General features: G+C 44.2%; 1 protein-coding gene across 1 annotated transcript; it reads right to left on the bottom strand.

Annotated features, from left to right (window-relative positions):
• Positions 1-2436: 2436 nt before the first annotated feature.
• On the bottom strand, positions 2437-18086 carry ube3d (ubiquitin protein ligase E3D). The gene is made up of 10 exons (XM_079164089.1): positions 17905-18086; positions 15995-16206; positions 15366-15456; positions 14043-14262; positions 13503-13575; positions 13334-13412; positions 12730-12838; positions 11658-11842; positions 9524-9662; positions 2437-2997 (listed from the first exon to the last, which is right to left on the bottom strand). The coding sequence occupies exons 1-10, from the start codon at positions 17994-17996 to the stop codon at positions 2977-2979; spliced, it is 1221 nt and encodes a 406-aa protein (XP_079020215.1). The 5' UTR covers positions 17997-18086; the 3' UTR covers positions 2437-2976.
• Between the last annotated feature and the right edge of the window lie 538 nt (positions 18087-18624).

Raw genomic sequence — 18624 nt, 5'->3', positions numbered from 1 at the left:
CACAATGCTCGGAGCTCTGAGGTTGTGCTATACAATGGTGCGTTGAGCTAATGTCACAGGCTGACATGCTGTTGTTTATCTGCTACAATGTTCCATCCAGGTTCACCTCCTCAGTTTAGCATGTCAGTATGCTAACAATGGCTAATTACCACTTAACACAAAGTTCGGCTGAGTCTGAAGGGAATTCCATTATTTTATGATTTGGTTTCAAATTAAAGAAAAGAAATACAAGTGTTATGTAAATACACTTAATCAGAGCGTTATGTGCTAATTAGCGGAGTTGCGAGTTACAGGTTATGAAGGGTTTAAAACTCCAGGCGGGGCGCTCTAGCACTCGCCTGTACAAAGGAATGAGAAAACTGTAACTCTGAAGGACACGCTTGGGCAACTATACACTGATATCAAATCTTGGAGTAAACTGCCAGCTGAGAACAGTACGTACCACAGCTTGAGATAGCAAAACGTAGACGTCACACTTTGGAGCCTGTTAGGCTAGGCTTTCACAACACACACACACACTGAAGACGCATCGAAGGAGGATCCCGGACGAGAGTCAGTGCGAGCGGATATGCTTAGTGCTCCAACCAGGCCGTCGCTCTGCTAAAATCGATCCTGCCTGCAACTTGACTTTGACCAATAGGCTCCGCTAAGGAGAACCTACAAAACTTACCGCGCTGCCGTGTCCAAGCGCCTTTTCACGTTGCTCTCAATCCGAGAGGAACTGTTAGGACCGTGCACGTTTAACTGCTCGGCTAATATCTCGGTGATAAATAAAACTATTGCTTGAATCTAAGTAAACGCCTCGAACTCAATTCGTTAACTTGTCTACACGACACAAGCTCATCACAATTCATCTTGTGGGGAACATGAATGTGTGTACAAAATGTCCATCCAATAGTTGTTGAGACATGGTAGTGCTCCAGTAAAATTCAGAGGATCACTAAAGTCAGTTGGATACATCATCTGGGAACCATGAATGTTTGTACAAAATGTTGTGCCACTGCAGCTGGTGGATATTGAGACATTTCCCTGGATAGGAGAAAACTTTGACCAAATAACTAATAACTAAAGTCAGGGGAGCCCAGACCTTTTCCCTTCGAGGGCCAAAAAAGCAAACACCTATTTAATTGTATAAAGATAAAATAGTGTACTAGGATCCCAAATTCCCTTAATTGAAATGCCTTTTGTCCGTATGCCACTGTTTCTGCCTCTCAATTTTGTTCTTACTTAGAAACATCTAGTGGGCCAAATCAAACCTTATGGGTACTTTGGACAGCCCTAATCTAAATGAATACAGTTTAACCTTTGAGGACCATGACTGTGTGTAGAAAATGTATTGGCAATGCATTTGATTATTCTGATAGCGCCATCATGCAGTAAAGTAAAATGACACCATAACTGTCAGTGGATCATCAAAGTCAATATGATTCATCTTCTGGGAGCCATGAATGTCTGAATAAAAATGCATGGCAGCACATTCAATAGTTGAGATGTTTTAGACTTTAAATGCCAGACCGACTGTCATCCCTAGATTCACACCACTAATGTGTAAAAAGTTCTCCGTTCTCTACACTGGCTCCCTGTAAGAGCTTACAGTTTAAGACTCTGGTGCTAGCCTACAAGGCAGTGAAAGGAACAGCTCCTTCCTATCTCCAGGCCATGGTCAAGCCCTACACCCCCGCCCGACCACTTCACTCTGCTGCCTCGGGGCGATTGGTTGCCCCGTCGCTCAGAGATCCCTGCGGCCGATCGACCCGTTCACGGCTGCTTTCTGTCCTGGCCCCACAGTGGTGGAATGAACTCCCCACTGACGTCAGGACAGCAGAGTCGCTGCCCATCTTTCGGCGCAGGCTGAAAACCCACCTCTCCAAGAAGTGCTACCCTGAGCCTTCCACTTAGCACTTATTGTATTCATACTAGTATGAATACAATATGCTTGTATATGCTTGTTTAAAAAAGGAGATGCACTTATGACTTCTGGTGACTAGTAGTTCTCTTGAATACCTATGTTGAATACACTTATTGTAAGTCGCTTTGGATAAAAGCGGCTGCTAAATGACTGTAATGTAAAAAATACTATGACATATTGTAAGAGCTACTCGACCAGCCCATGTCATGATGAACATTAGAAGGTGACGAGTGTTTAACCCTACACTTTCCCCAATGATTCTCGCTACCACGCATGTTACATAAATACCTTTAATCCTTGGCAGACATAAATAAACCCACAACGAGACAAAAACCACCTAGCTTCACAAGCTGCAATTAGACTCAAGTGGAGGATGGACTGTTGTACCCTGGGGCTGAAGTGCCTCTATAATAAGAGCCAACTCAAGAACAATGTCCCACATATCAACCAGCAGTGCTCTCCAGCAGATAGAAAAAAGAAAGGAAGAGGTGATTCTTTCAAAAATACAATGGTTTAATCTGTTTTTTTTTGAGAATGTTAAGACAAATACAAAATAAAGCTTAGGAAGGGACAAACATACAATGTACACATACAATGCTCTTCAACCACTATGTACATGCTGATATAATCATACATTAGGACTACAAATGATAAACAACTACAACGAAAAGAAACTATTCTATGAATTACACCGTTGATGGTGTTTTCATTCTCTTCCAGTTCTGCATTTACTAGATATGCTTGAACACCTACAAGCGATGCAGCAACCCGTTTCAACATGAATCTGTTTGCAGGTGATGACACACTACCAAACATGTTGACAGAGGCAACCAGAAACCACAACTTGATTTGATTAAAAAAAAAGAAAAAAACCTATTCCACGCTTGCTGCGTTTCATTTCTGGAGCAATCTCATATTTACTGGAAAACTGTGCAGCAGATCACCCTAAACGTATACAGGCATACAGTACGTGTTCACAAAAGTTCCCCCGTCAGCTGTCCCAGATCTTTGTGAATTCTCCAGGAGTAACGAGTGGAGTCTTCACCTCCTTCATCGGCCCGTTGACCTCACAGTCTCAGGTACGCCACCTATGGACGACAGGCAAACGTTTAGAAAATGTTAAAATATGTGTGTCGCTCTACTTGTGAGACATGAAAATAAAATAAAAATAGGATAACTTTGCAGGTTTTTTTTTTTAGAAAACTCTGGTTTGTACTGTACAAAAAGGATTTCCGTTCCCCAAAGCACAGATGTACTGGATCTCTACGGTCTGCTGGTCAGCACAGAAACACATTATCTGCAATTACGGTCTTCAAACAACAACAAAAACCACAGGTGGTAGAGATTTAATCAACTTCAAAAACACACATGCAGATACACAAAGCATAGAAAACCAATCAGCTCTGCCCTGTCCTCCCTCCCTTTCTCTCCCTCCATCTGCTATTCCTGGGTGTTTGCCTGCTGCAGACAATGGTTGCGCTCCACTGAGGGCTCTATATTGGGATGATGGATGAGGGCATTTGCCTCACTCAAGGCCCCGTCTTCTCCATCCCCATGCCAGTGCCTGCTCACCACTCGAGCGCATCAGTGGTAATTCACACAAATGATAACAAACGGCAGCTAGAGGTGAAGTCGGTAGACCCTGAACAAGAAGACAAAGTGTGATGAGGAACCGGAGCAACGGGAATCTTGAAGGAGGAGAGAAGCTGGCTTGTGAATGGAGGGTTGCTAGGTTGAAGCTGGGAAAGAGGGTGTTGTGTTCCTCTTGACAAGATGAGCAAGGCACAACACCTTCCTTGGAGCTGTACGGTGGCTAACATTAGAGCTGTGGCTGCACTGGGAAGTCCCAAAGTGTGAATGTATGAAACTGGAGTAGATAGATGCTGGACAGTGACGGTGAATTTTGGCATTGGAAATAAAATTTGGCATTGAAAACGAGTCCAGGATCTAAAGGAAACATTGGCATTGAAACATCGAAGTTGTATCGGCACTGAAAAAAGGTCAACAGATAAAGAAAACACAGGTACTAAAACTTATGTTATTCCATTATGACGTGTTCTTTCTCCACTGATGGTGGTTTTCACCAAAATTTCTTTCACTGTTTTGGCATGGAGGAGAGCGGTGAGTGGGCAGGGAGAACATGATTTACATATAATCTGTATGCTAAAGGACAGAATTACATGAAACTTGTAGCGATGCTGACAGCAGGTCTTCCCAGAACAACTTAAAAGGATGTTACAATTTGATCTCATTGAAAGAGCTTAAGCGTGGCACAATTTAAAACATCACTGCAAAGCTTAAGAGAGTAATACTTCTAGTTGCAACAAGAGATAACCTTTGGTTTTATTTCCCATCTCTAGACAGCACCTATTTAGTTTTTACAGAAAAACGGTTCATGTCTGGGTATTAGAAGGTTGAGACAAGGACATGAGGAGAAAAGACATCCAGGAAGTCTTTCGAGCAAACACGCAGTCTTTGATGCTCTGTGCCAGGGACTGTTGGCATAAAATTTCAAACTTGGCAAGCAGCATGAAGAATGTTTCTTCACACGAGAAGAGACAGAAAGAGGTGAGGAAAAGCAGAACGTGACGAAAGAATGCTGCAGCTGCTGCTACTACACTAAATGGGAAAGTCCTGCAGTTCAAGCAGATACCAGAGATGGACGAGGATGTATTCACTGAAATACATAATGGTGCATTTCTATTATTGTCCTTAAATGTGACTCCACCCCACCCTAAGGACATGATATCCAACTATAAAGCAGGGAATCTCCATCTGCTTGTCTGTGTGTATGTCCGCATATCTTGAGACAGAGACACGTTCCGAACGGGGGACACGTGGACCGATTAATGCCTTTGGAGAATTCAACACTTTCCGTTACAGATTACCCCAAGCAGCCAGCAAATCCATCAGCCGGAATGATGTTTCATACTTGTGAATGCACACGATTAGTGAGCAGCATTCTCTTAGCGGCCAAACAACATATTGTATTGTGGTTAGTTAAGAGCGGAGTAACCCCTGTATAACTTCACCTCCTGACCAGAAAGGCTGAACCCTGAACCAATAACAATTATGATTTTATTTGAATATGTTGACATCGCGGAGGAAAATAACAATCATGAATTACCAATTGGTATGTAATGCTGATCTTTAGTAACTTTATCACAATAACAAATAAGCTACCAACTACAATCGGCTGACTGCATAAAACACACCTCCCCCTAACCTGAGTCGGTTATACAGCCACCTTTAAGCCATGTTTTGGCAGTGTATGAAAACAATTAAGTGAGGTAGCATAGAAGTTGGAAGTTAGCTAACAGTAATGCATGACTAGTTGAAAAAGTTAGCTTAACGTAATGCAGGGATAGTTTAAAAAGTTAGCTTGAAGTAATGGACGAATAGTTGAAAAAGTTAGCATGAAGAGTTGAAAAAGTTAGCATGAAGAGTTGAAAAAGTTAGCATGAAGAAATGCATGACTAATTGAAAAAGTTAGCTTAAAGTAATGCATGAATAGTTGAAAAAGTTAGTTTAACGTAATGCATGAATAGTTGAAACAGTTAGCTTAATGTAATGCATGAATAGTTGAAAAAGTTAGCTTAACGTAATGCATGAATAGTTGAAACAGTTAGCTTAACGTAATGCATGAATAGTTGAAACAGTTAGCTTAACGTTAGCATGAATAGTTGAAACAGTTAGCTTAACGTTAGCATGAATAGTTGAAAAAGTTAGCTTAACGTAATGCACGAATAGTTGAAAAAGTTAGCTTAACGTAATGCACGAATAGTTGAAAAAGTTAGCTTAAAGTAATGCATGAAAAAGTTTTTCAAATGTAATGCAGCAATAGTTGAAACAGTTAGCTAAAATTAATACATAAACAGTTGAAATAGTTCAAGTTGAATGGTTGAAATAGTTTGGGACAAGTAGCAATGCACACATATCTAAAGATACTGACAATTTAGTTGTATGAAAATAAATACTGTAATGACATCCACTTCAACGTCAAAAGAAATGCAAATAAGGATGTGGGCGTATGCCAGACACAAAAAGGCTGGTCACTACTGCTTTGGACATTAATACGCATCTTGCATATATATGTCACAACAACCTCAGGCTCAGGCAATCACATGCACAACCAATCCAGTAACAATACATCATACACTAAATATATAACAAACATCACGCATGAATCACTTCCATCACACTAGAGATAAACAACACAGAATTATTAGCCTCAGTTATATTGTCAAGAGGAGATATCCTGCTGTAAACACTGACTAAGAACAGCGTCACAGAACCACTCCACTGTTTAGTAATTTCCCTTCTCATCCATTCGTCCACGTGCAATGAATTGAGACATCTGCGTCTTGGGTGGGGGGGTAATTTATTTCGACAAAGTGCAGCCGCTCCTGGTGGGAAGCCGTGTGGCCTGCAGAAGGACTGAGGCGATGTATGATCGATACGTCCCCTCAGCTCTTCATTGTGAAACGTTTTTGGATCAGTCTCTGTCTAACCTACATGCCGTCTCTGTGCGAGTGAGGAGGAGATTAATGAGGTGCGGGAAGGAGGGAGGTGTTGTCTGTTCCAGAGCTAAAGAGTGACACTCGGAGCTTGAGCCACTTTACACCCCATTACTCTGGCAGGCCCAGGGAATGGAGGGCGGGGAACACGGCGGCCCAGACAACAGTAGACATTCCACATGCAGAATAATAACAGGCTGGGTTATGGTGCAGGCTTTGATCTATTCGCAGGGCTCAAATTATCCAGAATAACACACACACACACACACACACAAAAAGAGTTACCTGCAAACTTTGTGTTAGTGTGGTTATAGATGGGTTGGGCTGTTGGCTTTGGTACTCTTGTATTGTGCTGATAAAAAGTGTGAGCAGTCGCTGAGATCCACCTATAACTTTAACTTAAGGCTTTATAAATATACATTATCACAGAATGTGAGGTTGTCTCTTATGCCAGTCGGGGTTATATATATATACAGTATATTGCAGCTGTTAAAGTTGCAGTAGCCTTTTTTATTGCCCTTTTCATGGCAGACATTCTGGCATCATAGCAGGAAAAGCACAGGTGTAATTAATAACCATAACGACTGCATGCCATTCAGGTGAGCCAGTTCCAGGGTGCTGGCAGAATCCGTCTTCACAGCAGACATTTTGACTTGTTTGATTTACAACATTAACGGTGGCTCTGTTCTATTAAAGTGTCCCAGTAAGACATGACGGTGTGGCAGTGAGCTAGCATGCACAATACCAGGAGCCTGACACTGAAGCAGCTAAATGGAATTCAGCCGTCATTCATTAATCAGAACTGGATACACAGTGTGCTAGATAGGCATCTCCTTGGCTTGCAGAATTCTAACTCACAGCAGACATTTTGACTCATCATGGTATGACGTCAACGATGACTCAGTACCTTCAAGTGCACCAGTGAGCCCTGGTACTGGCTCATTTAATTAAATGGAATACTGTTGCCATTAATTACACCTGTGCTTATTCAGCCGTGACCTATCAAAAATGCCATGAAGAAAAGAAAAGCACAGAGAGTTTGGTGAGCTCACAAAGCATTGCTCCACCTAAACCGGAGGAGAGGTCTTCATTTCCTCTTCAAAGTAAGTGACTTAGAATTGTTGGGTAAAATGTGTTAAATCTGATGGTATGTTGCTTTCGCATAATGGACTCCACTGTAAGGATCTATCCATCTAGAGATATTGCTTGCACCATTACAGCGAGGAAGTTGGTGGGTAAAATGTACAGTAGGAAAACCATAGCTCACAACAGCCAGTCTCTCTGCCCCCCCTCCCGCTCCCGCTCATCTCAACTCTCCAGTTCATCCTAAGCTTCCAGACTGCCATCCCACTGCATGCTGGTCCTCTACTTCTGACACACAAGTTTCTACTTTCCACACAGCGTCTTACACGGGGACTCTCAGACGCTCCCCGACCATCTCCGGTAACTCTAGACGGCTCTGTGATCACATTACCTTCCCGTCCTCACTCGCCTATAGAGCAAGCTTCTACTATCAGGAAGTGTTCAAGTGTGTCCATTTATCACACTCTACTTTACTGCTGTAACCGCTTCCACCACCAGACGGATACTGTGTCTTGGTCGCTCTATCTGTAGCCTTCTCCATTTCAGCAGAGCTTAATTTCTCCCCCCCCACCCAGCCGCCCCCGCCCACCTCTGTCATGTCCTTACCTCAGAAAACAACAATACTATTCATCATTGTACCACAATGAGCAAGACGAGTCGCAGTTTGTCATCCTCTGGGCTTGCGGTGTGAGAGCAAAACCACAGTAAGTATTGAGAGGAGCCTACAGGGGGTGAAATAATTAGAGTGACATTGTGGTGTAAGTGAGCCCTCTTTTCCTAGATCCACTTCTTTTAAGGTGACATACGGCTGAATTTCAGTTTCCATATTGTGACATTCCAACAAGACACGACAGTGACATACTAGCATTGTCTCTCTGAGCTCGTGTTACATCAGATGAGCTCAGACAGTCTGCTTCTCATTCATCGCTGTTAGAGTAAACCAGAAACCTTTGAATATGTATACCAGCGGACTTGAAGACTGAGGCTTAAGCGGTCGCAGGCAAAAAATAAAGACAAAATAAGTCGGGCACCCTCACTAGGTGATGATCCATGAAGAAGATGTGCAAATAAAGGAGCACGCAGCTAGTTGTTCTCGTATTAACATTTTAAGTGTGATGTAGTGAAGGTGTCCATCAAAACCAGTCCCTTTAATGTTCCGTCTTCACACAGGACGATTGTGTAATTAATGTGTTATTAATGTGAAGTCTTTACACAAACAAAATATACTTTTATGTCTTTCGTGGCCAGGAGTTATTGCTTCTTCAATGCTCCACTTGAAGGCTTGCAGTGTAATCTGAACACCTCCTGTCTGGGCTCACAACAGCAGCAGCAGCAGCTTCACATGACCTCCAACCACAGACGTCCTTTATTAAAAGGTCTGATGCAGCAGATGCCATATATTATCCCAGCTCTCGTACTTTCTAGCAGATGGAAAGCTCGTTGAAGTGGTGGGAGTCAGTTGCTAAACTTTCTGGAGCAGGAAGTGGAGGATAATGGCGCTAATTACCCATCACCGTGTTTAAAAAAGGGCTGGGAGAATGGAGATGTCAGCAAAGTGAACACACTTCTCATTTTCCAGTCAAAGGGCTGTCCTCGGCAACGCGAGCTCAATATACATTTTTTTTTTTGCACAATTACAGGTATAGAGAAGCTGGAAACGGGCTGACAAAAGTAAAACCTTACATTTGACCCACATAAACCCTGGAGCGATGCCGTTAACGGAAAAGCTCTGAATCATGAAATGAATTAAGGCGGGATAAAAGCACAAGTCAAGCCCGGCTGAACAACGGATAAACCGGGTGCTGTAAGTAAGTAAGTAAGGGATCGCTGTCAGCTGAAAGAGCCCCTGCTGCTTTCACACAGAAGATAAAGACACATTAAAACATTCCTCTGCTTATATATATAACCCAGAGTCAAGGTACGTTTTTTTACAAAAGGTCATGTGGCGACGCTACCAACATGCCGTCGTCGTCGTCATCTCTCGCCCCTTTTTAGCACACAATACCTGTCTCACCTCATAGGACCTCATGCAACGCATCGAGGCAGGCAGTGTGGAGTTGCTGTCGTCGATCACTTGCAGCAGCTCCTCACACACGCTCAGCGGCAGCTCCACGGGTTGTCCTATGGCGTTGGCCTCCCAGCTCTCTACGAGGCTGAAAACACACACACAGAGAGAAGAGAGGACGAGTGATTTATAGTGGCCGCCACAGCATTATACAACCGAGACAATGCCAGGAATAGCTGCTGTAAATCCCACGTGGAAGCGCTCCCCCTGATGCGTTAATGAAGCAGTTTTTAACTGTAAACTGAACTAAATAACTGGGGATACATAAAAGTGTATTGATGATGTGTGTGTGTGTGTGTGTGGGGGGCGTCAACATTTGTGTGTGAGAGATGAGAAGAGGAGAGGAGGAAGAGTGATCGAGAGGAAGAGGGATTGATGCTCTGTCGGTTTTGTGGTGCTGATTCAGTTTGTTTGGGTGACATTTAGCCATCTGTGCAGTTCCTGAGAAAGAAACGTGTTCTCAAGTTGGAGCAGGTCTATTTAAGGCATCACGCTGGGGAAACACTACTGCTATAGCTATGTTTACAGGCATGGGAAAATTGTCTTAATAGGGTTTGTTCACACAGCGAATCTAATTCATTCTCTGTGCATGGAAATGTGCTTAATGTTATCTACAGTAAGGTTTGATTGTTCCGAATGAATCCTACAGGAAAGGAGTCGCCCGTACAACTTCCTACTTAGACTCAATTTCCGTATCCATGAGACCTCATTCACCCGACTGTGGTGGTGCCTGCGACTTTCACTCCACTCATAATCAAGTCATCGCCATTAGTGACAAGCGTAATCCACTTAGCTCACTGGCTCACCGCTTCTCCAGCCAATTATTGGCAGTTTTAACAACACACACGGCAACCTCTGGCCGCAGCCGACCGGAACCGACTGTATCCCCGAAATAAGAGGGCCGTCATCCGGGGAATTCGGCTCCCCGGGCATAACATTTAATTTAAAAATGTCAGAGATGAGTGATGGAGGACGAATGGTGAATTATGTAGGTGGGGGGGAAATGGAAGTGTGAGCAACACCCGCGTTTAGCTTTTGCAAGACTTCGGAGAAATGTCAAAGACGGGTGAAATAAATAAAGCAGTCGCTCAAATGTGAAGCACCTTAAAGCTCAGACTTTAAAGAGGTGCTAGGCTCTATATTCAGAACACGTCTATGACTGAGGGATTGTCTCCACGCGGCTCTCAACATGGACGAGCGGCCGGCTAGCAGCTACAGACGAAGAGAGTAGAAAATAATTCACTAAATAAGTGGAAAGTTGTTAATTCTTCTGACGCGTCTACAAAACCAAGCAGCGCTGCAGTCACCGGGATGACAGAGGGCACGCTCCTCTGGTGGAACGGTTTCCTGTGCAGCACTCGGCTCCTACGGTTCATCGTGTCGTTTGAAATGCACTCTTACTGCTTCGGCTGTGTAGACAAGCCCTTTCTCCTTTCATGAGAGTTTTACCACTAATTACCCTTTCTCCGTCAGTCAGCCAGTGGGCTTGTCAAAAACGGTCGGAACAACAAAACGTCTCTGTTCTGCCTTCACTCCACGCGGCTGCAGGGGAGAGGAGGAGGAGGAGGAGGAAGAAGGGAAAACACAGAGTGCTGATTCAGTTGAAAATAATGAGGGTGGAAGGCTCTTCCAGTGGGGGGGGTGCTGCTGTACTGAACATGGAGAACCACACGCAGCACATCCACCTCCACCTCTCTAATGCATCACAGCAAGGCACACAGAGCCTCGCCGCCGTCAAAACAACATCTCCCCCCCATGTGTGTGCAACAAACACGAGCGGGACTTATGCAACTGACAACGTGGAGACGATAAACACCTTTGATGGCAATCTCGTTGGCGAAAAAAGAAACAGCAGACAATTATGTCTGAGCGGGGACCCTTAGCGCAAAGTGTTCTGAGGCCGAAGAAATCCGCTCGTCAACACGGTATTTCTTTCATCCCTCGCAGTGAGCCCGAGACAGGTGGTGATTGAGAGGGTGCGCTGGAAAGATGAAAGAATGAGATTAAGAAGAGGGATAAGGGGGGGGGAATTGAAAAGGGGAGGCGGGGAGGGCGGAGGATGCGGTGAGAGCGCATCGCTTACTCTCTCTGTTCGGCGCCCGTGTCGGAGCAGGAGGCGTAGAGGAGTTTCAGGGCTCTGGCGGCTCCGGGAGACGGACCGTGAAGAGCCGGGGAGCCGTGGGACCACGGGGAGCCGTGGGACCGCTTGTCCCCGACACACGACTCCGGGACCGACGCCATGATGGAGTCGCTGTTCAGCAGCCAGACCTGCAGGAGGATAAAGGCCAGCTGTCACACGACACGAGGGAACCGCACGTCCACCACATGGACTCCGGTTTAGAGTTTTTATAAACGATGCTCTTATATCCCGTGATGGCATCCAGGGTCTGACACGGGGCCTTTTTGATGATAACTGCTAGCCACCATTTCATCAAAACAACTGTGTTTGACTCTCCAAAAGTAAATGTTGCCTTTAAACTAATGTCTACCCTTCTAACTTCTCTGCTCCTGCACTGGGAGGGTTAACCAGCACACACACGGTTTCTCAGCCCTCAGAAATGAGTCGTGTGAATGTCACCAGTGTCTCTGAGCTGCTCACACACACAGAGGGAGCCCAGAGCAAAAATGCTGCCTTCAGTTTGTGTTGGAATTATCAAAAGTACAGCATGAGCACGTCGTGCACCTCTGATATGATGCAGGTTACTTTCCTATTTGATATTCATTATAGAATTCAGAAGTCAGTCCACACAAGAGGAGTTATAAATATCTTTTCTTATATTTTATGTCCTACAGTTTTAAGTCTTACAAGGACACTATTTGTGGAAAACGAAGGACATTTTATGCAAATGGAGAGCAAACAAATATCCTCTGCCAGCTTCGGTTCAAATAACATTATTATTGGAGCGCAGACACGACAGCACACACTTTTACTCTCAAACTTCCTGTGAATGACGTGCAGCGGTGTGTCCGTGTTGTTCTCCACGGAGCCACTTGTCGCTGATTTCAAAACGAAGCCGAAAGCCCGGCAGTGAGCTCAACAAATCACTTTCAATCAGCTGGAAGAACCTGACATTTCACCCTGTCCCATTAATCAACAATGCGAGGGGGCTATTTTTACTCGGCGCGCTTCTCTGATTACGCCAGCTCGCTCTTACCAATAAGAAGGCTTTTCCATCGGGGGTTTGGATGGAGAAGTGGAAGGTGCTCAGTGAGGTGGACAGCCCCAACAGCCTGGCTGCTACGGTCTGCTCCAGGAAGAGCGATCTGTCCCAAAAGAGAGACAACGTTTATTACTTCATGCATTTAGTCTTTATAGAGCATATTCACGTCTTGGGTCATGCACTCGCAGTAAAACAGAATGGAGGTGTTGATCACTTTTGGCCAGATGACACGGTGTTTTTCATACTCACCAAATGCCTTCAGGATAAATTTATGGAAAAATATGTCACGTTTTATGTACCAGTACTTATTAAGAAAATAGTACTGTGAGTCCAATATCGCAGCCAATCATTACGTTTAAATACGGAAACTTAAAAAAAAAGGCAAAAATGTTCTCAAAAAAAAAAAAAAAACTTGTGTTTAATCTATAAAATATTCGAACTTGCACTGTGGGACTATTAAAAACGTTTCACTCTGAAGCCTAAATTGAAAAAGCCTGAAGACAGCGCTGATACGCGACGCGTTTTCATCTATTTCCCCAGAAAAGAACGGGCTTCAGCCGCCTAATTGTCACCACTGGCGGTTTGGATAAAAACCTGCCTGTTCAGTGAATCTTCTGGCGTTCGGTCTCCCACAGCGGGCTCCACCACCACCTGTGTGATGTACAGTTTCAGAGTCTCTGAAAAGGCACAGAAGAAATAAAAACCCTCGTAAGCACAAAAGAAAAAGAGAAAAGGATTATGATCCTAATCCACGGAGCGACGTATACCTGGTGCCACAGCTTCTCCCAGCACGGATGAACAGCTCTTGCAGGAGATGAGCACCAGTCGTCGGCAGGATTTCTGTAGGAAACACAGGTAAAAAAACAAAAAAACAACAACTTTAAAAATCAATCACGATACACACACATCTTTAACTTTAACCAGGACAGGAGGTAGAAGAGAGAGAGAGAGAGATACGGCATGGAGGGTGTCATTTCTTCTCCCGCGCTTCCTATCTGCCTCCCTTTCTATTTTTCTCCCTCTCAGTCATGCAAAGAGCGCCATCGCAGAGTGCCTAATAAAAGAGTAGTGAGATCAATCCTCGTCTGCGGAGTGCTGCAGTTTGACTTCACTGATGCAGCCGTCTGAGGAGCGTACCAACCACGGTGATAATTCTTTCATCCAGACTTTATCCGTGGAAGACAATCATCTCTCAAGAGTCCCTGATTTTCCAGGAACTCTGGATCTTTGCCGTAGCGGTTAAAAGGGCTTCGTCTTTAAAAAAAAGGAGCAATCTGCTTGTCTTCCTGTGCTCAAACCCCCCTCACCTTTGAGTCGTGAGCGTCCTCCGAGCCAACCAGGCTCACCTCCTCGGAGAGAGTCTGAGCACAGCCGCCATCTTTGGCTAGCAGCAGGAAGGTGTCACCCAGCAGGCAGTCCTCCGCTCGGGGCAAAAGCTTCTTATTAAACGGGTCGGGGTGGCAACACCAGTCGTCCACCAGGGCGTTCCAGTTGCCGTTAGGAAGAGGAAGGACTCGCTTAAACTCTCTGAAGAAGAGAAACAGCAACAAAAAAGAAAATTTTGGGTCCTTTTAGTCACGGAACTACATCGCTTCACTTTGAACCTCATCACTCCGCAGAAGTAACATTAGCATTCCTCTGAAGTCAAGTTTCTGGCCCCATGATGAGTTTAGGTAGAAATATTTACTCTCTGTTTTGGTCTCTACCAACTTGTGAGGGAAACATCTGGCTCCTTAGCTGCTAAATGCTCCACTGTGGTCACCAGCTAGTTTGGTGCTGAGCAGGTAATGTGCAGATGTTTTCTTAATCTTTTTTTTTTAACGGAAAACAGCTGCATCCCACGGCTGAAACAAGGTCGATGAGAGAACATTCTGGGCTCAACACAATGAGCTTAAAAGCTCCGTAGAACAGAGGATGTTGGAAATAATCCTCCGTGGAATCTTCTCTTGTGGCCATTTTCCACTACGTAGAGTCATTTGGGCCCATTGTTAATATAAAAACACTGATTAGAGCAGCTTTAATAAAACATTTAATGTATTCAGTCGATAAAGCTCTTAAGTGTTAAAGGCCATATTGTAAAAGCTCTTGCGGGGTAGTTTGTAATGGTTGCAGTCATGGGCAGCATTATCAGCCATATCATGGAACGTACTGATACAAAGCATAATGAGGCATAATGTTTACTTATAAGCTCGGAGCATTATTGCTTTCCCACAGCTCTTTGCCGAAAGCAAAGAAAAAATAAAAAAGTTTTGAGGAACTTTTATTGGGTTATTGCTGAGAAACATCGCCAGAGGCCAAGGGGCTCTTTAATGCTGCTATTGCAATTTTCAGCATGTCACATCGCTGACCGGAGAAAAAGCTACAAGCAGCGGGTTATAAGAACACCACCACGGTCCGCCTGAACCACCTCAAGGTGAGAAAACACAATTGTCTTTTAATGGGCAGCGCGGACTCAGTTACTCTAAAACCGGTCAGGTCGACGGCCGTGGACTCGTCTCCGGCTCCGTCCATCAACTTTGCTTTCCCAGACTATATCACTTCAACCGCCAGGCCGCACCGTCAATAAGCGCTTCCTGTGGAGGAGGCTGTAAACAATAACCTGTCGCCGTCGTCGTCTGTCCGCCCCTCACCTGTCCTCCAGCAGCCTGGTCATGCAGCCCTGGCAGTGGAAGCAATAAGTCTCTTTGGCCCGGAGCGTCTCCACCGCGCTGTCAGGATCCTCTGTGGAGCGCCGGAGGCAGAAAACAGATAGATGAGCCGTGTTTAGTGAAAGGCTGGTAACCTTGCGCTACAAAAGCACAGAGTCGATAGAATACTGGGTTTGCGAAGGTGGCCTGGACAGGAAAGCGGGCGATCAGTCTCATATTGATTTGTCTCCCACTGTCCTTCGCTATGACTCCTTCGTGCGCCGGGAGTGACGTGGAAAAATGCCAAAAGATGGGAGTTTGTGGATATTATGCAATTACTCTGAGGTACAGATATGCTGATGATCACATTGATGACACGAGATTAAGACTTAAAAAGGGAGCGTTCCCGCGACTCTGATGATCAGTTGCTAGTGGGCCACCGGGGATCCTGAGAGCAAAAATGTACACCTTCACAGTCTCAGATGACAAAGTGACTCAATCCAATTAATTCTGACTATACAGCGAGCTCTAAATAGCTGCCGAAAGACTTTGTTCTCGCCTTGGCACGGAGGAGTCTAGCACAGCATTGGGGGGGGTCTGGATGCGTTTCCACAGCCGTCCCGGGACATTACCTCCGTCTGGGCTTGGCGTGACACCGATGCGCAGTCTGAAATGCAGCTCCTCTCCACGGGACTCTCCCGCGGATGTCGGCGTGCAGGATCCCTGCTCGAAGGTGACTCCTGCCGGCAAAGTCAGGCTCAGCTGGCCTCTGGGAGTCTGGATGTGGATAGAGGACTCTCCACCTGTCACCACGACATCGGCGGGATTCGTGGCCACGTCTTTCCTGGAGGGGGAGGGGGAGGGGACAACAGAAGAAGACATTGTTTGTTTTTCTTAAGAAGGGAGAGGCCCGTTGTATGAGCCTGTGGCTTCTTGAACTCTCCGATTACATTTCTTTGTTTTCCATCACATGGATTTTGTACAGGTGACGGTAGTCCGATTTTGTCATCTTCGGACGGAGCCAGGCTCGCTGTTGTACGGAACAGACCGACATGAGAGCGGTATCGGTCTTCTAATCCAACTCTGGGAAAGGAAATCTAAAAATCTAGCTCTTCTTTTAAGACTTCAGGAAACATTATGTTTCAACTGAGGAGGCCGGATCATTTGGCAGTCTCTGTTTTTGATACTTAATGTAACGAGCCAATATCCACCAAAACCTGGCAACATCACATCATACACATATGGATTCAGGGGGATCTGTAATTAGTCAAGGCCTCAATACAGTGATTAATAAATCAGCCTTTAGTGCGGAACATAACAGTAACAAAGTAGTTGGCAAAAACCCAACTTTATACGGAAAGGCCGAGGACGGTAGCGAGGAGTCTGAGCTCCAGGAGGCGCTGTAGAGCTCCTCTGGCATCTAGAAATGGAGTTAAGGAAGTCCTTCAACCAAAGTCCCATTAATACTCTTAACTCAACACGCTGACTGAGAAGATTATAGCAACAGTCATAGACTTGAACTGTTTTAATGGGTGTTTGTTTTGCCTTGTGTTTGGTGAGCCAAAGACATATTTCCACCCTGGTGAACAATAAATATATGTTCATATTCAGTCTATGGCGCAGAACTAAATCGGTTTGTTTTTTCTCTGGGTGGAGATGTAATATGAACAGAACAGTCCAAGGCTCTCTGCAGATCTCGTTGCCGCCCCCTAGTGACGGTAAAGGTGTACTACACCCACATTCAGCCAGCACAGGAGCCAGCTACCAGAGAGAAATCTCTGTGCTTCTACATCATTTAAAATGTACAGTTAATCAAATAGTAATGTAAAAACATATTTATTGACACAGCAGTTGTACGTTTACAAGGTGCTTTACAAACATAAAATATACATTATGAGCACAGACTGATGCATGAAGAAGCATTCAAATCATCTATGTAAGAAGTAGTAATATCACACTACAAAGTACTGAACCACCAGTAAAAGTCCTGCATTCAAAATTTAAAGAAATAGTATACAACTATCTGCAACATAATGTACCAAAAGCACTCATTATGCAGAATTGCTCCTGTCAGTGTAATATCAAAAATAATTTGTTATATATGTCGGTGTAGTTGTATATTGTAGTTTGTCAAGGTGGGGGGAAATTAACAACTACACATATTAATCTGTATTCTAATCAATCATAATATATGGTAGAGTATTAGAGTAAAGGGTACTTTTTACCATTGATAAATACTACATGTATCATAAAAAGCAAAAACGTCTCGTCATAGTGTAATATGATACTTTGTTTTACTTTATGTGTGATACAATGAGCAGAACCCAAAGTCAAACCAATATTTGTACATTATACAAAAAGACACAACCCTTGACTACAAGAGGAGGCTTGTTGCTAACTGCTGCAGATTGTCCGACACAAATTGTGCTAAATTAGCTAATGCTCTTTGCTAGCATGACGTTAGCTTGCCAACAGATGGAATAATGTGAACTAACGGTTAATGTTTAGCTCGCTAGCTTTCTATCAAACATAACTAACTTACCCGACAATAAGCAGTCCGCTCTGCAGTTTCTTCCTCAGCTCTAAGAAGACTCCGACTCCATGTGTTTTGACTGGCATCTCCAAGTCTGCCATTTACGCGATGCAATATGCAGAAATTATTTTAAAAAATCAAACACTAATCGAAACTCAGTGTGGCCGTGAGACTCTGCAACATAGCATCCAAAATAAGGCACATATAAAGGTAACGTTAACGTTACATCTATCTGCTTCAGCTAGCTCGTGGAATCCAGAGGCGGGTAACGTTACTTGTCTGCAGCGTGACGATGCCGCCGACGTCAAGTACACTATTGTAAGAGAGGAGAATCCGGTTAGGCATTTCAAAATAAAAAGGGATTAACGAAGCCTATTCGTTTCTTCAAGTGGAGGCAGATATTTAGCATTTTGATCTCGCAGTTTTTATAGATGGAGAGTGATAGTAATAATAAATGTCTTACAAATAGATTGACTCAGGGTCCTTCTATAAAACAAGATTAGCCATCAATGCAGGATCTTCCTTCGTTGATATTATACTTTGGCAGTGCAAATTAGCAAATATTTCAAATGAACAACCAAGGTTCAGTGAACTTGAGTTGTGGGGCCTGTGGTAGTCTGGTAGTCTGGTCTCCGGGTTATTGTTATTTTTTTGTTATTATTATGACCATAATAATTAGAACAAATAATTTACTAAAATGAAAGTTACAGCTGAACAGTTGAAGCATAA

This window comes from Pholis gunnellus (genome assembly GCF_910591455.1).
Source record: "Pholis gunnellus genome assembly, chromosome: 8".
NCBI classification, from domain to species: domain Eukaryota; kingdom Metazoa; phylum Chordata; class Actinopteri; order Perciformes; family Pholidae; genus Pholis; species Pholis gunnellus.
The sequence above is the reverse complement of the archived record's forward strand: the minus strand, read 5'-3'. Positions and strand labels throughout refer to the sequence as shown.

Bases quoted from the DNA above. Each gene is read 5' to 3' on its own strand.
- ube3d (XM_079164089.1), bottom strand. From the start codon at position 17,996: ATGGCAGACTTGGAGATGCCAGTCAAAACACATGGAGTCGGAGTCTTC. The intron at 16,207-17,904 runs GTAAGTTAGTTA...CTCCCCCTCCAG, and splicing joins AGCGGACTGCTTATTGTCGG to GAAAGACGTGGCCACGAATC. The intron at 9,663-11,657 runs GTAAGCGATGCG...GTGTGTTTTCAG, and splicing joins ACGGGCGCCGAACAGAGAGA to CCTCGTAGAGAGCTGGGAGG.